Here is a 24,821-nt window from a genome sequence, read left to right as displayed (position 1 = left end):
TTTTTAAATAGAATCCAATCAGGGCTAGCAGGAGCCCAAATCCAATCCAGCCAATGAAAAGGTTTTATCATCGTAGGTTTATCAACCATGTCACTCTTTACACCTGTGGAGGAAATGAGTTTGTGTCATTGGCCAGATTCAGCCTCCCCTGCAGAGGCGCTGGTGGGAAAGTCTTGTACCATGCCACTAAGCTAAACCCCCAGGCATTAGTTCAGGGAGCTTAACACAAAAGTCTTCAGACTCAGACGTTAATTCCAAATTCTTGATTGCATACCCTTGTCATTCAGTCGTGCACACAAGTGATCCTATAATCTTATCAGTTGATGGGTGTCTTTCACAGCCCTTCACACTCTGCACTCAACATTTTCCTCAAGCTGAGCAGAAATGTAAAGTATAAAAAAAAAAAAATTGCCCATGTGTTTTTGAACTTCACACCTGCAAACCAATGGGATGCCATATTATAACTGTGCATAAGCATCGTCCCACCGCACTACCAGCTACTGTTGCATTCCTATTTTTGAATCTTGCTAAAAATGTGTGTTTGATGCCTGTAGCAGCAACAGTAGACAGTAACACATGAGGACATGTCAAGGCTTGCACCCGTGGCTGACATTTCAGCATTCAGCTCAGCTGACTGGCTGTCACGATGGAGATTCAGACCCACATACGTGCATACACTCAAGTGCCTGAATGTTCACATAATCTCGACGCTAGTAGGAAAACAGGGGATTGAGGGATCTCATGAAAACAGGCATATAGATAGACCTCGTACATATGAATGCACTCACAGTGCAGCTAGTAGGTTCACTGGGTCCATGTGCCAGTGGGGAAATAAGGGATTGACTGATTTTATGGGTAACTATTTTTAGTCAGAATGATGGATGTTTATGTTCTTTATTGATCAAGCTGAGGTGTGGGTCTGAAAAATTCCCGGACGTTTGGGTGTGCTGATTAATCAGGTAGCAGCTGTGTTAGAATAAAACATTTTACATTTTTGGTACATTAGCATTATTGCTAAGTATTATAAATTAGAAAATCAGTATTTCATTGCAAATTCAGCAATACATTAGCATCTGGTTATGTCCATGATAAATTACACCCTTATCATTCACACGATTTCTTGCTACTGTGTAAGCAAATCTCTTAAGAGTGTATAATTATAATTTATACAAATTTCACTCTGAGGTTGCATAAACTTGTTGATTGGGCAAAGCCATTTCTGTGGTTTGGTGTGTATTTGTGTGTGTGCTTCTAAGCAACAAAATGACTATTGTGAGCACAGCTCCAGGTGCCTAGCAACCAAATCGCTCTGTTTCCTTGGCAACAGTTGCCTTGCACTCACTGTGTGGGTGATTGGCAGCCTTGACAACGGAGACGGAGTGACACTTGACCTCGCGTGCTGAATGGGAGAGGAGAAAGAAGAAGCGAGAAATAGAAGAGAGGGGGAGGCAGTGGGAGGGGACGTGCAGAGACAGAGAAGAGACTAAGTGATAATCATTCTCCATTGTGATCATCCTCCAGCATGTTTCATAAGGCATCGTCAATACCTCTCCAGCTGGGGTCCATCATCAAACACAATACACAGTACACTGCTCGCATGCATGGACACACTCTTCCTGGGTGGAGAGCCCAGGCAGGCACTCCACATCTCATCTATTATCACTCAGCCCTGCCTGGTGCACAACCTTGCTACACTGTGTCTTCTTTCATTTGTGATCTGCTACATCCTCCGCTCTGTGGGGATGAATGGATACTGGACTCCTAAAATGCGTCATGGTCACAGATGCCACAAGACAGTAGATAAGGAGCTGTATGCAGAGACATTTACTTTGAAATAGATGCTGTTCTTGTCTTTGGACCACTTAAATTGCTGTAATTAATGAAATCTGCTTTTTGGTTTTCTCCGTCTATCCCTTTGTTAACTGAGGGTGTTTCATTGTGCTGTGCAGGATTTTCTGTTTATTAGAAACCATATTTTTATCAGTGTGTTTAAAGATGTCAAAGGATCAAAACTGTAATGGCACAAACTCAAATAATAATCTAAGAAAAACCTTATAAAGCTTTTACCATGGAATATACTATACAATATGGACCTGATTACAAAAAGGTTGTGCAAAATGTAAATTAAAAACAAAATGAAATGATTTGGCCATAAAAAGCCTATATTTATTAGAAAATGGCACAATCTTTGCTTATTTGAATTGATGCCACCAACACTTTTCCAAAAAAGTTGCAACAAGGTGATGTTCCTTCCCCTGTGTTATATTTTTTAAACAGCCCTCTGTAAACATTTGGAAACTGAGGAGACCAAATGCTATATTTTTGAAAGCCAAGTGTTTCACGTTCTTGCTTACATTAGGATTTCAGTTGCTCAGCAGTTAGGGGCTTCTTTTTATTATGCTTTGTTTCATAATGTGCCAAATGTGTACAGTGGGTGACAGGTGTGGACTGCAGGCGGTTTAGCACCAGGACTCTTTTATTACAGACCGATGCTGTTGTAATATGTGGCTTGGCTTTGTCTTGCTGAAAAAAAACAGGGCCTTCCCTGAAAATATGCTGTCTGGACTGAAGCATATGTTGCTCACCATTAAGGGTACCTTCACAGATGCTCAAGTAGAAACGCCTTCTCTTTGGATTGCATGCTGATAACAAATCAGATCAGTTTCCACTCCTTTTACAGTATTGAATGTGATGTCCATGATTTCCAAAAATACAGAGTATATATATATATATATTTTTTTTTTTTTGCATTGTAGTTGAATTGTGGATGGAGTGACTGACTATATGACTGCTGATAGTTTTCCAAAATGTTCCTGTTTCATTTAGTCTTAGCTGTGCCCCTTGTGTACAGATTTCTGTGGATTCTCCTATTAATACTGTGTTCCATAGATCATGAAAATCCCCAAATTATTTGCAATTTTATGTAAACTCCCCATGTTTACTTCTGAGAAGCTCTTTTTATATCAATGATGTTACCACTTAGCTTTATGAGCGCTGATGTTTCATTTATATGTATGCAGTGAAGCTGTGTAAAACCTACTATGTAGCCTATGCAAGTGGCCGACACCCTTGCCAGCATTTATCTATGTGGGATGTAGTTACATTTCTAGGGAGGTGCACGTCAGGTGACGGCGTAGAGTTTCAGAAGTGGTTGTGATGCACCTACGGTGTAGATTTAACACATAAGTATAAGTCCACTTAAGACTGCAAAATCTGAAAACATGTTGCTGTCCAATTTAAAGAATAAAATTTCTCACTTTCATCATTTGCTGTTGTCATTGTACTATTTTCAAGGAATATAGTCTTAAGCTTATAATTCCAGTACTGAAACCTCCACTTGTCACGCTTGTCAAGGTTGTGGTAGGGAAACATCTTTCAACCTTTCAGTCTTTCTAGCGAGTAACTCCCTCCTGATTGTGTACACACACACACACACACAAAGTACACATATGTAGCCTGTAAATCTTTCCCATCAACCCTGCTATATATTTCGAAATATTTGGCGTAACTAGTAAAGGCTTCACTCACTTATCATTTCACATTTGTCTTCCTGATGCAGTAGTTTAGCATTAACTAAAAATATATAAAGTGGCAAGCTTAATATTGTTTTTTTCTAGCAATTATTACAAGAAACTAATTAAGTTATCTTTATATTGTGCAGCCAAAGCTCACCACGGTGGATCCTTTTTTATTATTGCCACTGAATGCTGTAAAAGTATTAAAACAATAATAATAAAAATAACTCACATTAATAAGCCAGACTTTTCAACAGGGTTACATGTTTTTTTCTCTCATTAAGATCTGGACAATGTGGTTTATTTGGAGGCAATCCCACACACACACATTCCTGCTTCCATAAATACTTATTAGCACCCCAAGTGTTTATGAACATGTGGGAGAAAACAATCTAAACAAATCCAAGAATTTGTTTTTGTAATATTTACTAAGCTACAGCACCAGGCTGTTTCTATAATTTACTGAGTATTTCTACAAAATGAAACTGCTTCTTGCCATTTGTTAAGATTTACACATTGTGCCAGATGTGTGATGAAGCGGAGCAGCACCAACAGGACAGGTAAGTCATAAAGAAGAACATATTGCTGGATTTAATCTTTTCATCATATTTGTGGAGCGTAAAGATTTTAATAATGATAAGGTAACCTTTAGGTCTCTACCACAGAATCAAAATCAAACATATTTACTTAAGCATACATTAAACAATACAGCTCAGATTTATGATACCCTAAACAGAAGGCTGTGTAGGAAAGTAATCATTCAGCATAAATGACTGATTTCAAACAATCAAAATACTGTACAAGACATTAAAATACTGTACATACATGCCTCTTAAAAGATCATTTATTCTTCTTAAAATTCTTTTATTTCATGAACAAGTGAGCAAAAACATAAAATCAACAGAGACACTGAATGGATTAAGGACATTTCAAAACTTATGACCTTAGCAGCTCAGCATATATCTTGAACATTTTGCTCCTCTCTACAGTGGAATGACCTAATGCTGTGACACAACTGTCTGGGTGACTGTATTATGAACAGAACCTGTACTATCATTCTTTAATCTGAGCTATCAATATAGATTAGAACACACACACAGACTGGTCTTGATTAGCTGTTCCAGTGTGATATTATCCAGCACTGCAGTTGGCCTGAACTCTCCTAACATCAAGATTGTCTGTACCCAGACTGTATGAAAACTAACTCGTGTTGCTTGTATTAGAGTGTAGAAAAAGTGTAGGAATAATACTCAGTGTTCTCAACTTTAAAATTTACCTAACTTTTTCAGTTTCTTTCACGATAAAAATTTTCATATTCAAATATTCAGATGCTAAGATGAATATGTTCTCTTGCATAATCTTGAGTGTATTTTTTAACTATATCTAGCAGCTTAAAAACTAAATACCTGGAAGCAATTTTTCAGCACAAAATACTTTATTTTAAAAGAATGGCTCTACGGGATCTATGAGAATCATCCAAAACAAATTGATTTTTTTTTAGCTAGCTATAAAAATGATTCGATTTTGATATCAGATGATTATTTTAGCATGCATGTCTAGTTAGCTGTTTTGAGAATTAATGCTAGCTAGCAGCACAGTACCTGCAAACTGACATTTGGTTGGCTATTCTGCTCATCATTAGTGCCCCCCCCTTCCCAAATTCTTCTTGATGATGCCAGCTCTTTTTTGGGGGGGTTGGCAGATTATAAAAAGTTAGTTCTTTACCCTGTAGACCTACAATGCTGCCTTTGGGCATTTGGCAGTTTTTTTCTGAGCAGAGGTGGTAGGAATGGTTTTCCTCTTCAGTGTGGGCGGGACTTAACTGCACTCTGTCTATTTAGTTTCATGAATTCTACTGATTGGCTGCTTCACAGGCGTCTATCCAATCACTGTACACATCAACTGGCTCTGACAGATCTGAAGAGGAATACATTAAGGATAAGAACAAAAAAAAAAAAAAAGATGTTGCTTAAAAATAAAAGTTTTGATAAACAGGATGGTGTGAACTTTAAAAATCAACACAAAGTTTCTGTTATTACAAAGTAAATAGCAAATCACATTCTGAAGCCATGTTATTTATCATAAGCCAAATAAACTAATTAACATTTTCTAAAGGTCACTACATTTTTATTACTCTGATAAAATTAAACACTTCCTCCTACTGGTCTTGGAGAACACGGAGATGCCAAAATAGCATGCGAGCTGCTGTTGTTTAAAGTGTAAACAATACAGTTTGATGACATAACCTTTATTTAAACTCAACCCACCACCTCTATTTTCCCAATATTTCAACCTCATCTTACAGCCATCTGCAACAAAAGTAATTCAGTCAGTTGACATCATTAAATTGCTCATGTAACCTGCAGTTAGGCTCTCAAAATATCAGATTTAACCTGCATGGTTATTGTGACCAAGTGAAAACAAAATAAACACCTTACTGTGATATTTACTGAAAATTTGCAAAAAATAAAATAAAATAAAATATGTATTTGCTTATCTACTGTTTAGTCTTTTTTGACAAATGAAATCATTGTTATCATAAATATTTGTATATGGTCAGCCTCCTAGCCTAAGGTGAGTTTGGACCTTTGGTCAGATGCGCCGTATATGAAGGTGAGACTGTCTCAGTTCTATGATGGGGTCTGGCAAAGAATGTGAATGCCAACTTTTTAAGCCAGGTTTCCCAAGACAAGATATTAGTGAACTATATAAGGCCTTACAGTAAAAAATAAATAAATAAATAAAAAATAGTGTAGTGTAAGTAGTGTAAAACAGACTTGGCAGCAGATTAGAATCAAGAATAACATTTATACATTTTCTGCATTACCAAATTAACACATGCACGTTCCTGTGACAATGTGATGCACAGCTTGCACTTCATTCAGTGGTTTTAGTGAGGTATGTCTTAACAACCTGCACATATAAGACCCCCCCCCCCCCCCCCAAAAAAAAGTAGAGAATCTACAATGCACTGAAAACATGCTGTAAATGAAAGAATCAGTAAAAACGTGGCTCTTCCTGCCAATTTTAAAGGGAACCTTTGAACATAACCTGCTCCCAATCGAGTTATGTGTTCAGCACGTTACCACTGAGATTTAACCAGGTAAAAAGAGAGCCACATTTGTGCCTTTAAGCACGACATAGCTTGCTAAGCCATTAAACTGACCTCACAGAACACTTCTATGAGCTTCTTCAATCCCTGAAAAAGGCATGAGCTAACATTTCATTTTGCCAAACTAACTTTTCCTCAGATCAAAAATAAACTTTTTAAAAGCTAATAAAATAATTATTTAAACAATGAGAAAACTGTTCCGCCTTATATTTGTTTTGTGGCTGTATGAGAAAGAGAGCTGCCATCTAAAATTCAATAAGGATACAAGTAATGGGGGTCTGGAATTCCTCCAAGCAGACTGTACACGATATTATTCCAGTGTTTCTGCTTCTCTCCCTGTTGGGGGAAAAAAAAAAAAAGCAAAAGAGAGCATCAAAGACCACCAATCATCTAAGAAATCTACCAACGAACCACAGAACAGGTGCGTTTAGGTGGGTACTATACATTTTGACATCGCATGACTTCTCGTGGTTGCAGAAAGGACATGTGAACTGAGTTTCCAGATCCCCTGTCATCTTCTTCTTAGGAGGAGGCTTTCTTTTGGACTTGCGGCGACCCATTGCACACAAAGGGATTCAAGTCTGAGTGAAAAAAAACAAAATTACACTCTTTCAAAGACTGCATGTACACTGGATCGATGGTACCATATATGTGAGAATACTTAAAGGGACAACTCCAGCCGGTAATTGCTGCTGCCCCATGTTGTTGTTAACAGGCTAACGTTAGCATATTTGTTGTTGATCTCTCGTGCAACACAAGTCGCCTCGCGATTAAAAAAAGGGAGGGGGGGTTAAGTTAAATATTCTCTTTGATTATACCTCTACTAACCGAAAATATTAAACATACAGTAACTGGTAAATGTTATCTGGTAAAATTTTAATCTTGTTTACCTGTTCTCGTGGAAAATACACGTTACTGAATTGCGGAAATGGGTTCCATTAGACCCGGCACCGGTAACTCTTCACGTTAAGTAATTGGAGAAGAGAATGGGCCTCGCGGCCTGCTATTGGCTGTCTGACGTGTCAGTTATCTCGATTGCTAGTGACGACACAGCGCTTGAAACAGCCTATTCCCACGTGGTGGCGACAGAAGCTCGTTCAGGTTTGCTGTTGTTTTCTAAAAAAATTTATTCCGTTTTGAAGTTTCGACATGTGCACCACAAATCTGGAAATAATAAGTGATTGCCTCATCACGTCTCGCAAGGCTAACACTGTTTAAAAATTTAGTCAGTAACAGCAGCTGAGCACTGTTAAAATACAGCTTTAATTAACTCGGTTCGGCTTGGTTAAACCGATTATGTGAGCAACCTTGCGCTGTGCTGGTTAGTTAAATCGTTAGAGTTACAGTGCCGTAAAAAAGTATTTGCCCCTTTCCCGATTTCTTTCACCTTTTTTTTATGGTTGTCACACTTGCATGCTTCAGATCAGTGTGAAAAAGTAACCCAATAAATGGTTGTGCCACCCTTGGCAGCAAGAGCTACAATCAAGCATTTGTGATAGCTGACAGTAAGTCTTTCACATCGTTGTAGAGGGGGTTTGGTCCACTCTTCTTTGCAGAATTGTTTTAATTCAGCCACACTGGAGGGGTTTCAAGCATGAACGGCCTCTTTTAGGCCATGCCAAAGCATCTCAGCCAGATTTAAGTCTAGATTTTGACTAGGTTACTCCGAAAACCTTCATTTTGTTCACTTGTTTTCTTTTTTGGGGGCTATTCAGAGGTGGACTTAATGGTATGTTTTGGATCATTGTTCTGATGCATAACCCAAGTGTGTTTGACCTTCAAGACAACAACTTCAGGATTTTCTGGCAGAGCAGAATTCATGGTTTCATCAATTAGAGCAAGTCTTCCAGGTCCTGAAACAGCAAACCAGCTCCAGACCATTACACTACGGTCACCATGTTTGACTGTTGGTATGATGTTCTTTTTATGAAATGCTTTTAGTCTTATGCCAGATGTAACAGGACTCAAACCTTCCAAAAAGTTCAGCTTTTGTCTCGTCAGTCCACAGAATATTTTCCCAAAAGTCTTGGGGATCATAGAGATGCTTTTTGGCAAATGTGAGACGAGCCTTTGTGGATTTTTTAATTAGAACGAGGTAGTTTTGGGTAGTTTTTGTTTTTAACCTTAATAAATGAAATCATTTAAAAATTGTATTTACTTGGGTTATGTTTGTCAAATATTAAAATTAGCTTGATTATCTGAAACATGTAAGGGTGGCAAATATACAAAAGTAAGAAATCAGTGAGGGGGCAAATACTTTTTCACAGCATTGTAATTTTAAGACCTAATTTAAAAAAATCAATCTCTATACATCTAATATGAAAAGAAAATTCAGGAACTTTGTGTAACTGTGTGTATTAAATACATTACATTAGTATCATTCATAGAGATTTTCCTCCAAAACTGGAGATGTTCTGCATTTAAAACACATAGTGGAGCTCCAAACAGTGCACTACTGATCTAGTGAGGTCTTTGTCAAAATATTGTCTAAATAAAGTACCATTATGACATCCCAAATTTGCACCTACAGTAGAAAATAAGGTTGTTTATAAGGGCATGAATCCACAATTCAGCTTGTTTTACAGCTGTAAAAAAAAAAATGGTATGATGATTATACTGAATGAGATATCTGTGAAATATGATCATGTTTGAAGGACAGGCAAGTTTTCATTATACTACACATTTGGTTCTTAAAGTTATTATTTTTCCATAGCAGCAATGCGGACAGTGGAGGTGGTCGGCCTGGGAGTGGTGGTTCTCTCCCTCAGTGTGGAGCTGCTTGGTTGGCTTTTCAGTCGTCGCAGGTCTGGAAGAGCCACCAATAAGGTCCTCTTCTTCCCCTCAGAGGTGGCTTGTGTGGAGCATATCTTCTCTCCCACTTCCCCTCGGTAAGTGGAACATCAGTGCTGTATGAAGTAATTATAATTTTCTCCATGTCGCTGCCAAAAGTTTTATAATGTCTGGTAACTTCACCTGCGATGTTTTAAATCTTTTTTTTTTTCTAAATCTGCTGAAGTGATTAACATGAAATGAACCCTGAAAGCCAAACCTCAATGAAGTAACCATGAAGTATGACAGGTGGTCTTTTCTTTTTTGCTCTTTCAGTTCCTGTTTCTGCTCATTGCCTCATGGTGTAGAGACCTCTTTCTCTCGTCTTCTCCGCTGCGTCCTGTCTGCTTGCTCCACTCTGGACTTGTGTGTCTTTTCCTTTTCCAACATGGATCTTTCTAGGGCTGTACTATTGCTGCATAGCAGGGGCGTAACCATCCGAGTCCTCACTGATAAGGACTATTCGGCCATCACTGGGTCCCAGATCGGGGTCCTCCGCAAGGCTGGTAAGGGGAACATGTTTCTATATATTAAATCTTTGTGAATATACATATATATTTTAGCTTGAGTCAGTGTGTGACTGAGGGTGCTGTTGTGGCAAAGTGACTCATAAATTTCATACATGCCACCGAGGTATATTTTATGTAGTCCGTTGGGTGGTGGTATTGGTTAGTCACACTAACCTCTGAGATCATTATTAACACATTTCTTTTGACGGGAAGGATGACTCAGGTCCTGCTCTAGAAATGGTGCTCAGTTTATGTTCCTTGACTTTAAGTGTCATTGTTAGTATCACTGGGTTCCTTAGTTGTGATTAGAGCGAGATGAAAGGAGCTGTCTGTGTGAATGGGGGTTGCTGCTACAAGCCCTCCTATGAGTCAGACTAATCATTCTCTGAAAGATTTTGTGTCACGTGTCTGACTCATGCTGTCTCACTTTGGCCGCAGCCCACTCTGCATTTAATTGATTACTGCAACCATATATCAGCCTCTGGAAACATATATCAGCGATATCCTTTTTACTGTTGAACCTAGGGTCTTATCATCAGTAAGCTGGGAAAAAAAAATCCACAATTATTTATTATTTCCACAAAGCGACCAGCCAAACATATCTGCTTTTGCTTTGTCTGCCTCAGTGAGACTGAACCGTATGCAGCTTTTTTGCACTTGGCTAACTAACTACACTGTATTGCTAAAGGTATTTGCTCATCTGCCTTCACACACATATGAACTTGAGTGACATCCTGTTCTTAATCCATAAGGTTTTATATGATATTGGCCCATCCTTTAGGAGATTTAGGAGTGTGTTTATGGGAATTTTTGACCATTCTTCCAGAAGCACATTTGTGAGGTCAAACTATGATGTTGGACAAGAAGGCCCGGCTCACAGTCTCCACTCTAATTCGTCCGAAAGGTGTTCTGTTGGGTTGAGGTCAGGACTCTGTGCAGACCAGTCAAGTTCTTCCACACCAAACTTGCTCATCCATGTCTTTATGGTCCTGCTTTGTGCGCTGTTGCACAGTCATGTTGGAACAGGAAGGGGCCATTCCCAAACTGTTCCCACAACTCCCACCTGTGGTCATGGAAGTGATTGGAACACCTGAATTCAATGATTTGAATGAGTGAGTGAATACTTTTGGCAACATAGTGCCAAAAGTACTATGTTCTATGTCCCTACTATGTGCCCCCCCCCCCCCCCCAATCCTCTTTATCATACTTGTTTGTGCTGTCCCAGGCTGCACATCCACTGGTGAAAATCACAATGTCCTTTATTTTCCAACTGCAGGGCACTGGAGATCTTTGTGGTTCCTTAATGAGACACTCAACTTTAATACATTGTAACTTTTTTTTTCTTTTTTTGCAAGCCAGAGGCTTTAAGTAAGAATTAAGTAAGTGCAAAACTGGCAGCCACACAGCAAAGTGTGAGAGAGTGAGTGTGTGTTTGTGTGTGTTGACTGCAAATCACATGAAAACCACTTTGGCACAAAGAACAGTCAACTCCTCTTTTCTTATTAGTATATTTTATCATTATCTCACGGAGAGTCTTGAACTGCTGTATATAAACGAAGCACAGGGGCTTAGTTTATCATCACTTGAGATAGTCAAGAGTTCATTAGTTAAACATTTCCTTTAGAAGAATGATAAAACAGATTCTGAAAAGGATCTTAAAAGGGACATCTTCAGGACTATCCATGCTATGAGGTCAAAACTGGAAAACGTTTGATCATTGAGGTTGCATTTACTGTTTCTCTTCAGTTTTCTAAAAAGCCAGAACAAAATTAACTTAGATTGATTTGGGAGGGAGGTGCTAGGGGCCATATTCCTACTTAAAAACACATTTCTGGTAATGGTTTTTCATTTTTAAAGAGGCATGCACTTGCCAAATTCAAGAGAATATTTGCATGAGTAATCTCTGTCAGAGCGTAATCTGCAGATCAATTTAAAAATTAGTGGTCTGCGGGGTAATGCAAACTGAAATCCCACCAATGTAATGGTCCTGTTGACGATCATTTCCATATAACACATATAGAACAGAGAAACACTTTCTTGCATAAACTTAAAAAAAAAAAAAACCTCAGTGCCAATACCATATTTCAGAGCAGAATTTTTTTCTCTTTATTTTATATTCTCAGTTTAAAATCCACAAGTTTTTTGTATTGCAGTGCATACGAGTAAATGTTGGACTTTCAGAGGCTCATAAAAGCCGCATTTAAAAACAAAAATATATTTACTGTCTTTGAATGTTATATTTGTTTTATGTTCAAAGAAAAGGTAATCTTAATGAAGATCAGTGCGGGGTGTCCTAAATATTTAATGATGCAGGGGGCTGATATGTTTTTTCTGCTTACATTACCTTTGTATTTTACAGCTCCTCTGGGTCCTCGGTTTTCACCACTGTCCAATTAGACAGTCTTATACGTAACAGTCTTTCAGTCTTTAAAGGTGTAGCATTAAAGACATCATTACATACTGAGTTTTTAAACTCCAGCTCATTGATATTCATGCAGAACTTCACAACAGTGGGTAGGTGAAGGGAACGGCACAAACGCTGTATACTGTAAGGCATTAAAGAATTTTCCATCCTTCCTCCTCCCTATCCACCCTCTGCTCCCCAGGGATCTGCGTGCGGTGCGATGTGAGCTCTGTCCACATGCATCACAAGTTTGCAGTGGTGGACGGCCACGTCCTCATCACCGGCTCCCTCAACTGGACGCTGACAGCAGTGCAGAGCAACATGGAGAACGTCGTTATCACTGAGGAGCCCGACCTGGTGCAACCTTTCATCAAGGAGTTCCACAGGCTGTGGGTGCACAATGATCCAGCCCGATACCTCCACTCAAGTGACGCCAACACTGCAACCAGCTGCTGATTAGCTATGACGAATACTGAGTCAGTACTCATAAAGCATTTAAGTTAGTAGCACGCAAATAGGACCACAAAAGGAGCAGGCTTTTCTTGTTCTCCAGAGGATATGTTACTTTAAGTTTTGAGAGCCTTCATTCATTTAATGTAACAGCATTACTGTAGGTAGATAACAGTATTAGAGTATTAAAAGCTTTTTTATGTTTATGAATTCATAGCACTGTTATGTGATTTAGCAGGTTAATTGTGCAGTTCAAGGTTTTTGGTTTTTGGTTTTTAGATGAAAGTGGAGCCTTTGAGGCGCTAACTGTTAGACTGGCCTGTTGTTATCCCACTGCTTTTCACAGCCCTGTGACATTCATTTGCTATTTAAGTTCTACAGTGTAGATTTTTTTTTTCATTTTGTAAAGTGTGTTCCTCTGTTTCAGCATGTGAACACCTTTTTTTGTTGCTTTAGTTTGTTTATACATTCAGTGTTGTGTTTTTTATATTTTGTCACATTTTAATCATCCAACTGAGGTTGTTTCTTGCTTAAACAATAATAGGGGATGTTTCCTTTCTCTGAACTAAGGAGAATGGATATAATATACTTACAGATTGTGTTTAATGTCCTTTGTGAAATCTGTATACTGTTCACTTTGTGTATAATGTAAATCAGAGCTGTTTGTTATAATTTGTTACTGCAGGCAAGTACAATAAAAACTTTAATAAAAAACTCTTTAACACTGCTGTTTGAGCAGGTTTGTTGTAAATTTTTCCTGCAAGTGTAGCTTTCTCCGACCTGATTTACTTCATTTCATTTTAACAGAGACGTCTCTTAGAAGTAACATCACTTGAGATTTCCCAACAGGTAAAGCTGATCGGGTCGGGACATGCTTGCCCCCCCTGTGTGCATGACTCCTTGCTCATAGTCAGGCTGATGCATGTAAATGGACGCCACAGGTGGTTTGTGTGACCTAAGACTTGAAATGTTTTAGAAGGTGCAGCGTAGTAAATGGCAAAAAAAAAAAAAAAAAAAACTACTTTCGGCTGCGTCCGGATTCACACACGGGGTCGCTACACCGGGTAGCTCCGCAGAATCAGCCAGTTTTACCCACGGTGTCCGGTCTCCAATTTAGCTGAGACATCGTGAGATTTGCATGCTTAACTCTTGCGCAAATCAACACATTACAGACCGGAAGAAGTTTATTTATTTAGTTTAGTAGTTTTTGTACTTTTTTTGTTTGTTTTTTTTTCCCTGGGAGAGGTTTATTATTAAAAGTGCGGCAAGCAGCAGGTGAGGCAACAGAATAGCGGAAATTTGGTAATAACCTTCAAAATAAAGTCTACAAAAAAATGATTGGAGGCCATTGATGATTAGTAGTATCAGACGAAGCTGCCAAACTTGTGATATTTCAAACAAATGGAATTAGGAAGACTATTATTTTTTTTTTCCTAGATTGTGTCAGTTTAAATTGTACTTCTTGGATTTGAGACTATTATTTAAACCAAGTATTCAGCACCTCTAAAGCAATCAGATAAAAGTATTCTATGTCTATCCGATCAAGCAGCATGGCTTGTTGCCACTTTACTCAACTATTTATGAAATGAAGTTCAGAGATTTTCTGAACACCTCCAGCTCTTCATCAGCTAATTTATTAGCTTTCTTCAGTCACCATCAGTCAGTCCAGATCGCTTACTACATACAAGGTTTGAATGAATAATTTGTTTTTCTTTATCAATATGCAGAGGAATGAAGAGGATGAACCACATGGCCACAATTTAAGCAGTGACACCAACTTTGTCTGAAAGTTGCAAGGACAAAAATTCATCCAAGAGACGATATCTTAAAAAGCCATCTTTCAATTAAGGTTTATTTTGAAAGTTCATACCGGAGGTGCTTAATTTATAGTGGGCTTGACTTGACAGGTTGCGCCTTGGACGTCCCAGTGATAGATGAGCACATGCACAGAGATCCGGGAGAGGAGCACCTGAACAGGAGCGCCCTGCAGACAGCAGCAGCTGCAGCCAGCACACACCCATCGACTTTCAGGTAGACTTGGAAGACCTCGGGAGGGACGGAGGAGATAGACTCATCAACAACATCCGAGGTAATGTGCATTCAGTCATAGTTTTATACAGGGGCGGTCGGGGGCTGTTAAATGTCATCAGGTTGTAGCTGATCTTCCGTATGGTAGCGCGGTGTAGACTGTTCGTTGTAGGCTACAGTGTCACCGGTGGCTTCAGAAAATTAACTTTTATGTTTGTGGTTAATCGCGCCAGTTTGTGCACAGATATTTGGATTCGGTGTCAACAGGTGGAGTAATGAACTGTCCCGTGAAACAGCTGTTCGTGTACATTGCATAACTAACTAAAGCTGTTTCAAGCCAGGTGTCAGATGCTCTGAAGTCAAATATTGATTGTGTATTAATGGGAGCTGACAGTGTTTTTCTAAGCTAAAGTAAATACACAAACCTACACACACAAGTTGGTGTACTTTCACGCTTATGTGGGCGCATGCGCGGATATTGATGTTCTGCTGAGTGTGTCCAACAGCGTACCGCTCAGCCCCTTCTTTTATGATCTTGGAAGCGGTAATGCTGAGCTGGTTTCCAGAGACTTCTCAGCAGCCAGGGAGGAGAGGGACTCAGGCCCCGAGAGAGGAGGGGAGGATGGATGGGGTGGGGGGGGGGGGGGGGGGGGGGGGGGGTAGATGAATGGAGATGGATGGATGCCGAGTGATTGAGGAAGGAGAGGGTGAAGAGTGGGAGGGATGCTGGCTGGCCGGATGATGACAGGAGGGATGCATAGATGGATGAATATGTGAGGAAAAAGGAAGATAAATGACAGTAGGAGTGTGTTTGTGTGTGTGTTTAAGTAGTAGTGTCAGTGGTTGAATGAATGACCAGATGGGTGATGGATAAAATACACAGGGAGGGGAGGAGAATCTATTGCCCCCATCCCACCGCTCAGTCTCCACCGAGCCTATAAGTTTTTAACATGTGTTCTTGTGACAAATGGATGGAGAGAGCAGTAGGTGACCAGTCCAGGAAGAAAAAGAGGAAGGAGCACGCCCTGGCTGTGATTCATAGCACAGTGATAAGCGCTAAGAGAGATGAGGGAGGAAGACAGACCATTTTTAAAATAACGCTTTCACTTATCAACATCAACATCTGCTCAGCTATTAGTGTGGATGGATTTCAGACGTGTGAGTGTTAACCTGAATTCTCAAATAGCTGATATTCATCACTCTGACACCATAGCTGATATACTGGTAAGCCTGGATTTTGCAAGAGCTAGTACTTTTCTTAACTTCAGTTCCCAACCACAGTTTTTTATTCAAGCAATCTAAACATAACATTAATGTTTAAAAGAATCTCTAATATGACATAAATACACCTGCTAATTGGCTGACACAGATAGGATTTCCCAGAATTATTCTCAGGTAAACTTCACTGTTTTTAATTATTTTCACTTTTAGTAAACAGAACTGTCTCTGCGTTGACTTTCTCTAGATTTTCTTTTATTTAAAATTTATTGCAAATGGGCATTAGATTGTGCAGATAATGTGCCTGACTTCTGCATCAGCATTCCCCACCATCTCTTTTCTATAAGACCTCATTACACAGTATAATCTCATCACTGGCAAGGCAGGCCCTTTAATGCTTTGTTGGATTATTTTTGTATGCATAATGGCTAAGTAGTAGCTACAATAATGTTTCTTCTTATATGTGCATGCATTTTCTGGTGGTTGACCAGTGCAGCACACTGAGCCTGCAGTTACACTATATTGCCAAAAGTATTCACTCGTCTGCCTTCACACACAGATGAACTTGAGTGACATCCTATTCTCAATCCAGAGGGTTTAATATGATGTCGGCCCGCCCTCTGCAGCCTTCAACTCTTCTGAGAAGGCTTTCCACAAGGTTTAGGAGTGTGTTTATGGGAATTGTTGACTATTCTTCCAGAAGTGTATTTGTGAGGTCTGACACTGATGTTGGACTAGAGGGCCTGGCTCACAGTCTCCGCTCTAATTCATCCGAAAGGTGTTCTGTTGGGTTGAGGTCAGGACTCTGTGCAGGCCACTCATCCATGTCTTTATGGTGCTTTGTGCACTGTTCCATGTTGGAACAGGAAGGGGCCATCCCCAAAATGTTCTCACAAAATTGGGAGCATGAAATTGTCCAAGATGTCTTTGTATGCTGAAGCATTAAGAGTTTCTTTCACTGCAACTAAGGGGCCGAGCCCAACTCCTGAAAAACAACCCCACACCATAATCCACTGCTCTAGATTCCTGTGGCGGTGTGCTTTTACACCACTGCATCTGACGCTTTGCATTGCGCTTGGTGATGTAAGGCTTGGATGCAGCCGCTCAGCCATGGAAACCCATTCTTTCACAAATGTTTGCAGAAGCAGTCTGCATGCCTAGGTGCTTGGTTTTATACACCCGTGGCCATGGAAGTGACTGGAACACCTGAATTCAGTCATTTGAATGAGTGAGTGAATACTTTTGGCAATACTGTGTATGTAATTTTCCTTTACCTGCTGTACAACCACACTGATTTTGTGCTGCTCTCATTAGGAAATCTTGTACTTGTGGTGTTTTGATTTGTTATATGAAAAGCTGCAACTAACAGCTGTTCCTCTGATCACTTGACATGTTGATTACTTTGCCATTTAAATGATGAAATGTGCAATCTAAAGTGAGCAAAGGCACTGAAAAGATATTTACCGTCTTTAATTATTTGGTTCTGCCTGATAAACTGTTCAAAACTAAAAAAAAAGATTAGTTTACAGTCGACAACATGAAGCAGAAATTCCCTAGAGAAGCAGGAATGTTTTTCCTGACAAATTATTTAATAAATAAATGATCATTTTAGGTTTGTTGGAACATTTCATAACTATAGCGGCTACATTTCTGTGAATGAGTTTCAAGTTGGACAGACTGCTTATTTTATGTTATCTATTTAAATTATTCAACACATAAACCCTATTACATTTAAAAGAAATGCAAGCAATGCAACACACACTCACTGGCCATTTTGTTAGGTACACCTGTTCAACTTCTCATTGATGCAAATATCTAAGCAGCCAGTCACATGGTCACCTGCTGAAGTTGAACATGAGCGTCAGAGTGTGGAAGAAAGGTGACTTTGATTGCGGCATGGTTATTGGTGCCAGAAGGGCTAGTCCATTCTCTGTAAACCCTAGACACAGCCGTGTCTAGGGTTTACAGAGAACGGCCCCTCCTGTCAGCTCAGAACAGGAAACTGAAGGTAGAGCTCACATGAGGTCACCAAAATTGGACAATAGAAGACTGGAAAAACGTTGCCTGGTCAGATGAGTCTTGATTTAGGGTGTGACATTTGGATGGTAGGGTCAGCGTGGATCCATCCAGCCTGGTATGAACAATTCAGGCTGGTGGTGGTGGTGCACAGGTATGGAGGATACTTTCTTGGCACACTTTGGGCCCCTTAGTTGCAACTGAGCATAGTTAAAACACCACAGCCTATCTGAGTAATGTTGCTGACCACGTCCATCCCTTTATGACCATCTTCTGATGCCACACCAGATAATCTCAAACTGGCTTCTTGAACATGACAGTGAGTTCACTGTTCTCAAATGGCCTCCCACACTCACCAGATCTCAATCCAATAGAGCACCTTTGGGTGGTGGTGGAACAGGAGATTCACATCATGGATGTGGAGCTGACACATTTGGAGCAATTGTGTGATGCTATCGTGTTATTATGGACAAAAATTGGACAATAGTTGACACAAGGATTTAAAAAAACAAACAAAAAAAAAAACAATTCTGAACAACAACAAAAAAAGAAAATATATGCTTTATAGACCCATTGCAGTGATCCCACATTTGCTTCTTTTTGTCCTGCTTTATTTGACAGATGGCTTTAGCCAGAGATCCAGGAGTGGCCCAGGAACAGAGGGATCCAGCCGACCAAAACTTTGACTACATGTTCAAGCTGCTGATTATCGGCAACAGCAGCGTGGGAAAGACCTCATTCCTGTTCCGATATGCAGATGACTCATTCACTTCGGCGTTTGTCAGCACGGTGGGCATCGACTTCAAAGTCAAGACCATCTACAGGAAGAACAAGCGGGTCAAGCTACAGATTTGGGTGAGATGGGAAGACACGCTGAAACATTGATTATTCAAACAAAACAAAACAAAAAAACCACTGATTCATCTGAAAACAAAGAGAAGACTTTTACACACATACAGAAGGGTTAGCTGGAACTTCATATGCCTGTGATTAGTGTGGTGTTTATGTTGATAATTGGGCATTAGATAGAGCTTCTGCACTGGCAAGTAATATCAATAGTTTTTTTCAAAGAAAAGAAGTCCTTAGGATAGAAAACCCTCTAAACTCTCACATTTGCTTTGTTCTTTCTTTTCTACCTCTTTACCTGCTGTTTGACCTGTATTAACAGGGTAAGAGCAGAGGCGGTTTAGGCCATGATAGAAATAACAGTTTGTGGCTTTTTACTGTCTTCCTAAGATTTCTGGAATCAGAATTCTTCCGGCTTTCAAACTGTTTGTCACCACGCACACACAGTTATAATGATTAGGGCAGGAACGATGTTTGTTGACTCACTGAAAAATGCTTGTTCATTGCAGTGGCCAAGAACTAAAAGCTTGTAGTGTTGCAGTTTGACCAAATGTGATCTTAATCGAGCTGCCTCGCGAAACTTATTATCAGTTGGGTTTTCTTTGATTTGTTTTGGGGGTTTTTTAACCACGCTGACTGTAATAAATATACGAGATGCTCCTAGAGGCACTTAATGCAGAGGTAGCTCCATCTGAACATCACCGACATCTTAAAAGTTCCTAATAATTTCAGGTTGAATGCGTCGGAAAATTTTTACTCTATTCTCCACACCAGAGTAAAAATCTACTGTACAGATTGAACAGGTTTGACACACAATATTTCAACAAAATTGACTATAAAATGCTGCAGGTTCTTTAAAGTCAGAGCTGTAATTTATGTGGGGTCGTTACCTGTGGCAAAGAAGTTGTAAAATACATCTTCAACCAAAGAAGGAGCAAAATGAATAGAGCTTTTCAAAGCCATGTTACACAACATCGAGTGTTTATCCTCTTCCCATTCCCTGACTTTTATTTTTTTCCCTCTTACATGCAGCAGCCTGTCATAGATGTGAACTAATTTCTCACTCTCTGGAGTTAATAACAGTTGATGTTTAACATTGTCCCCAGACGGCGGGGTTCATGAAAGATGCATGGGTTTGAGCTGCAGGAGCTGAATGTGCTTACTGCGCAGACTGACACCCAGGACAGATCTATTACTGAATGTTAGTGGAAGGCGAGGACTCACCCACAGTACTCCTGTTAGATGAAAGTAATGCATCTTTTTTGAAGTTAATGTATTCAGCGGGGCATGCCTCCTCTGCCCCTCTTTACAGTCATACAGCTGCGCGCCTTCACGCACGGAAGGCGCCAAGTAAAATGATGAACCTGTAATACAAAGGATAACTGTATTAAAATTCAGATAAATAACAGTAAAATTTTATTACAGATGCATTAACAAGTAAGCAGATTTTTAGTGTCCCAGCTGGTTGACTTTGAGTTTTATACCCAGGAAATACACCCAGTATATTGGTTGTGAAAATCTTTTGTTACCAACTCTTCGCTTTAGAATCTGGCTTATTGGCTGCTGAGGAACTTCATGGGGTTTCTTAGGACCATTAAAATAAGCTCAACTACCTGTGACATAAATTGTAAGTTACTGAGCCTAAAATGTACACATTTAGAGTTAGTGATGTTAATAAGGTCCATAGCAGCTACTGGCAGTACATTACAGGGGAGAAAGTTTAAACCTATTTAAGCCTCAGTCTGTTTTTTTTTTTTTTTCTTACTGCAGTTTTAATGTATCCACAGTGTTCCCATTTGTTGCTTTAATGTTTTTCCCAAGGCAGCATAAAGAAGAAAAATACCATCTGGAGAGCTTGTTTTTTTTTTCTTTGTTCCCTGAGGTATAGGCAAGAGCATAGAGTGTGTCCTGGTGTGCTTACAGGGTGTGGCAGCATCAATATTTTGTTCCAAGAAAGTGAATTATTCACCTTTAGCTTTTCTGCCAAGGTAACATTTGTTTACATCCTTCTGTGATGTGTTTATCTTCCAACCAACTGAAGTATTTTTTTTAAGTGTTTGGCTTTAACCCCTTCGATCACCACTCACACAGTTGTGCACTTTCTACATTTGTATATTGGACTGTAATATTCATTCATATCCCCTACTTAAAAAGATTATTTTTCTCCACCAGAATTCCTGTATCATGACCAAAGGGGTTAATGCTACTTTTGAGAAATGCGTTATGTGTTGGAATCAAATGTCTTTTTCTTCATTTCTGTAAGACTGCTGAGATTAGACTAGTGAAAACCATTCATCTACTATTCAATGTGTGTTTACAGGACACAGCTGGGCAGGAGCGCTACCGCACCATCACCACAGCGTACTATAGAGGCGCCATGGGATTCCTGCTCATGTATGATATCACAAGTCAGGATTCGTTTTTCACTGTTCAGGACTGGTAGGTAGATGAAAGATATATAATTAATAAAACACAATCAAAATGAGCATGTGTGTTTTCTAGTAGCTGGAAGCCTTTGCTAAGCTAGGCTTCATCGAAGGTTGCTGGTCTGAGAGGTAATGCCTATGCAGAAGTGATTTAAACTTGCATTCTTCCTACTGGCCAGCAGGGGGTGACTCCTTTCTTTGCAAAAAAGACTTGTCATTGTATTGAGGTTTTGCAGACACATGACTACTAACCATGTGACATGGTTAGCGGTCACTGCCATAGTCACACAAGCCCTGGAGACAGTCTGCAACTATCTGGCAACTACCAGAGGTAAAAAATGAGTATTCTCCGATTGGTTGTGAGTGGTTTCTGGAGGTTGATGGCAGTCACAGGGAAAATGATTGCTGAAGTCTCACTCGAGCAGCCCTACAGATTGGTCAGTAATCCCTTGGCAAGCAGCTGTTGCTAGGGAAAAATGTGTATTCCTCAACTGTGTGCTAAAAACCTCTTATATTGCTGTGGTCTTAGTTATAATGAAAAGTACAACAGGAACCCGAAGTAAAGTAAAAGTTGTGCTTTTTTTTTTTTTTTAACCTGTTGGCTGCTGAGCTGGGGCACAACTTTTACTTTGAAGGCTTTGTAGAGCACTTTTTTACAGATTTTTTTTTTTTTCTTTTCTAGTTGGTGAGTATTTGTAGACAAATATAGGAAAAGCTACAGGCAACTGTGACAGTTTGCTAGCAACCAAAGCAATCACTTGGAGATTTTTGGTGTAGCACCTTCTTTGCAACTGATTTCATCCAGTGAGAGGCAGCAAACACTGCCAACCAATCAAGGAATACGCATTGTTCCCTAGCAACTGGTGGTTGCAGAGAACTCTGGAACAATGTGCACATGACATCATGTGAGAAACCTCAATGGAAGTCTATGGGAAAACTGCCCATGGTTCCCTTGCTCTGTGACCTCAGTAACCTCTTTCCTCAGGAGTTCATTGTCTCAGTCACTTGTTTCAAGTCCTTGTGAATTCTGTGAATTTCATTATGTATATTAATGGTGGCTCAGGTCCAGAAGGGCAAAAAAGCAGGATATGCTTTAGGGTATCCACTATGCATGTGTGTGGGTGTGTACATAGGTTTTCCAGTTAAATCTGCCCTTTGATCATGATGTCTGCTTTTTAAAAAAGCTGTGATGGTGAAAACATTCAGTCTGAGGCTTCAAAAATGGGTGCAGGGATAGTACAGTTCTGATGTGTTTCATAAAAAAAAAATACAGAAATCTGGGGTAAATGAAGTACTGTATATATTGTAATAAGTGTTATTTTATGTTATCATTATCTGTGCTCCAGTTGAAGAGTTCAGATGCAAAAGGCTCTAAACGCCACCTCCACCAAAAATGAGAAAATGATATCAAGTGAAAGCTCTCAGTCTGTATTTCATAATCAAACGCTTTTGCTTCAAATCTCTCTAAATCCCACACTGAATTTCTTCCAAAACATCGTTCTTTGGCAAAAATCTCTGTAAATGCCGCTTCCCTTTGTCAGCAAAGCCAATTATGTTCACAGCACCGCCAATCAAAAGACCAGATCATGTGACATTCAAAGAGGTCTCATTTATCAGTGTGTTCAGATTAATCCTGTGTGCCAACGTCATGCACTACTTGGCATCTTAACTTACTTGGCATGACAGCGGTACACTCTTTGTGATAGTTATTCACCTTTGCTTATTTATATAGTGTGCTGTCATTTTGTGTCATTGTATGTGGTTGTGCTGTTTGGTTACAGTTTGATTTTTGATCAGTATTTGTAATGTTGCCAGTTGCATCTTCAGGGATTTTGCAACATTTTTGAAAATAAGACATTTATTTCAGTGATTAATCATTTCATTGCAATAAAAGTGAAATTACTGAATCTGAATATAAGAGCCTGATTTATTTATTTATTTATTTAAAGCTTATTTAAAACATGTCAGAGGGACTTAGAAGCTTTTGCCTTTAAGTGTTCAGTTGTAAATGTTTAGTTAGCAATAATTAAGTATTTTCAATCGCTGTCAATGCCACGTTGTTAACGCGCTCTTTGAATGTCAGAAATCAGAAGAGAATTAGCTTTGCTTCAGTGTTGTGAGGAACTGAGAGGCTCTGAAGGTTGTACAGTAAAGCAATTGTGAACTTTTTATTTATTGTTCCTCAGGGCAACACAAATCAAGACTTACTCATGGGACAATGCTCAGGTGGTGCTGATTGGCAATAAGCTGGATTTGGAAGAGGACAGGCAGGTACCAACTGAGAATGGCCAAAGACTGGCCAAAGAGCTCGGTCAGTACATGATGGTGTATATGATGGCAATGTTGAGCATGAAAACACAGGAACAAAACATTATTTAATAATTACTCATAAGCTCTTTATCTCCCTCTGCTCTCTTGCCAGGTTTCCAGTTCTTCGAGGCCAGCGCCAAAGATAACATCAATGTGAAGCAGGTCTTTGACAGGCTGGTGGACGTCATCTGCGAGAAGATGAACGAGAGCGTCAACGGTGATGTCAGGCCGGCAGCCAGTCACAAGGGAGATAGCCTGGAGGACACACCCAGCACCAGTCAGGGTGGCTGTGCATGCTGATGGCTGATTGTAGAAACTGATAAAACGTTTAATGGTTAAACACAGATGACCTGAATTGCCAAAAATCTCTCATTGTGAATGTACTTTACCAAATGTTACTGTAACACAATCATGGATGCCTGGCTTTCTGTTTCTTTTTCTAATTTCAGTCTCTTCTCGGTTTTCTGGCGGCGTTTCGAGGATCTTGTTTGTAATTCTAACGTAACTGTTACACTAAGATGCCAAAGAGCTCCACTGAGCAGCCGTGCCTTTTGCTTCATCATTTCCTGTTCAGAGTGTAGTGAACAGCACCTGTTGCAGGTGAGGATGTGAAAGAAAGCCATGTGCTTGACTGAAATGGCAAGGGGATTCGCCGATTTGCTTGTGTCATGCTACCCCCTTGTGGGTGTTACACAAAACTGCATCACTGTGACTTCCATTGGATTTGCCCATTGGAAACCCAATGAGAAAGATGGACCTGGTCAGGACAAAGTCTGACACATTTGAAAGCTGAGATTACACATATCTAATAGTGCTGTGTCATTCCACGTATATAATCCGCACTTTTTGTGGCGTTCTGGAGGGATATTCTTGTCTGTGTTTAATTTATTATTTTTTTTCTTTTGTACATTTAATTGTTAATGTTAGTCTCAAGTTCAAATTACATGTTCATGCTGTCCCTCCTAAAGTTGAAATTAAAATATTGGAATCTTTATGTCTGTTGGTCTCATTTGTATGAAGAAATTTCATGTTTTGTTTTGTTTTGTTTTGTTTTGTTTGTTTGTTTTTTTTAATAGATGGATCAATACTTGGAAAATCCCACTTTAAGTTTTTTGCAGTGAATTATCAGAAAACAGATCAAACAGTGCTAATGCTCTT

At 39.6% G+C, this 24,821-nt stretch overlaps 3 protein-coding genes across 9 annotated transcripts; 2 read left to right on the top strand and 1 right to left on the bottom strand.

Moving 5' to 3' along the window:
• Window positions 1-4,105: 4,105 nt before the first annotated feature.
• On the bottom strand, window positions 4,106-7,622 carry LOC115786255 (transcription elongation factor 1 homolog). Of its 2 annotated transcripts, none has more exons than XM_030738328.1 (4): window positions 7,518-7,622; window positions 7,072-7,208; window positions 6,893-6,963; window positions 4,106-5,432 (listed from the first exon to the last, which is right to left on the bottom strand). In XM_030738328.1, exons 2-4 carry the CDS (start codon window positions 7,185-7,187, stop codon window positions 5,368-5,370), a joined length of 252 nt encoding a protein of 83 aa, XP_030594188.1. In that variant the 5' UTR covers window positions 7,188-7,208; window positions 7,518-7,622; the 3' UTR covers window positions 4,106-5,367. The 2 variants fall into 2 exon arrangements, with proteins under 2 accessions (XP_030594188.1, XP_030594197.1); XM_030738337.1 differs by lacking the exon at window positions 7,518-7,622 and adding an exon at window positions 7,293-7,413.
• On the top strand, window positions 7,292-13,500 carry pld6 (phospholipase D family, member 6). 6 transcript variants are annotated; one of them, XM_030738318.1, is made up of 4 exons: window positions 7,292-7,309; window positions 9,341-9,515; window positions 9,733-9,962; window positions 12,572-13,500. In XM_030738318.1, the coding sequence occupies exons 2-4, from the start codon at window positions 9,346-9,348 to the stop codon at window positions 12,823-12,825; spliced, it is 654 nt and encodes a 217-aa protein (XP_030594178.1). In that variant the 5' UTR covers window positions 7,292-7,309; window positions 9,341-9,345; the 3' UTR covers window positions 12,826-13,500. The 6 variants fall into 6 exon arrangements, with proteins under 6 accessions (XP_030594178.1, XP_030594144.1, XP_030594137.1 ...); XM_030738284.1 differs by lacking the exon at window positions 7,292-7,309 and adding an exon at window positions 7,589-7,728 and having other exon boundaries at window positions 9,344-9,515; XM_030738277.1 differs by lacking the exon at window positions 7,292-7,309 and adding an exon at window positions 7,599-7,728.
• A 1,246-nt stretch (window positions 13,501-14,746) lies between these two features.
• Window positions 14,747-24,657, top strand: LOC115781200 (ras-related protein Rab-3D-like). Its single transcript, XM_030730719.1, has 5 exons — window positions 14,747-14,908; window positions 18,703-18,936; window positions 21,248-21,366; window positions 23,540-23,664; window positions 23,776-24,657. Exons 2-5 carry the CDS (start codon window positions 18,703-18,705, stop codon window positions 23,961-23,963), a joined length of 666 nt encoding a protein of 221 aa, XP_030586579.1. The 5' UTR covers window positions 14,747-14,908; the 3' UTR covers window positions 23,964-24,657.
• Window positions 24,658-24,821: the final 164 nt, after the last annotated feature.

The sequence above is a fragment of the Archocentrus centrarchus genome, chromosome 1, assembly GCF_007364275.1.
Source record: "Archocentrus centrarchus isolate MPI-CPG fArcCen1 chromosome 1, fArcCen1, whole genome shotgun sequence".
NCBI lineage: Eukaryota > Metazoa > Chordata > Actinopteri > Cichliformes > Cichlidae > Archocentrus > Archocentrus centrarchus.
The sequence above is the reverse complement of the archived record's forward strand: the minus strand, read 5'-3'. Positions and strand labels throughout refer to the sequence as shown.

What these genes read in the sequence shown, in the direction of transcription:
- LOC115786255 (XM_030738328.1), bottom strand. Translation starts at nt 7,187, where the DNA reads ATGGGTCGCCGCAAGTCCAAAAGAAAGCCTCCTCCTAAGAAGAAGATG. An exon ending in AAGTCATGCGATGTCAAAAT is followed by an intron (nt 6,964 to 7,071) that starts GTATAGTACCCA and finishes TTCCCCCAACAG; the next exon opens with GGAGAGAAGCAGAAACACTG. An exon ending in ATTCCAGACCCCCATTACTT is followed by an intron (nt 5,433 to 6,892) that starts GTATCCTTATTG and finishes ATTCCTCTTCAG; the next exon opens with ATCTGTCAGAGCCAGTTGAT.
- pld6 (XM_030738277.1), top strand. Translation starts at nt 7,614, where the DNA reads ATGGGCCTCGCGGCCTGCTATTGGCTGTCTGACGTGTCAGTTATCTCG. An exon ending in GGCGACAGAAGCTCGTTCAG is followed by an intron (nt 7,729 to 9,340) that starts GTTTGCTGTTGT and finishes ATTTTTCCATAG; the next exon opens with CAGCAATGCGGACAGTGGAG. An exon ending in CGGGGTCCTCCGCAAGGCTG is followed by an intron (nt 9,963 to 12,571) that starts GTAAGGGGAACA and finishes TCTGCTCCCCAG; the next exon opens with GGATCTGCGTGCGGTGCGAT.
- LOC115781200 (XM_030730719.1), top strand. Translation starts at nt 18,703, where the DNA reads ATGGCTTTAGCCAGAGATCCAGGAGTGGCCCAGGAACAGAGGGATCCA. An exon ending in GGGTCAAGCTACAGATTTGG is followed by an intron (nt 18,937 to 21,247) that starts GTGAGATGGGAA and finishes GTGTGTTTACAG; the next exon opens with GACACAGCTGGGCAGGAGCG. An exon ending in TTTTTCACTGTTCAGGACTG is followed by an intron (nt 21,367 to 23,539) that starts GTAGGTAGATGA and finishes ATTGTTCCTCAG; the next exon opens with GGCAACACAAATCAAGACTT.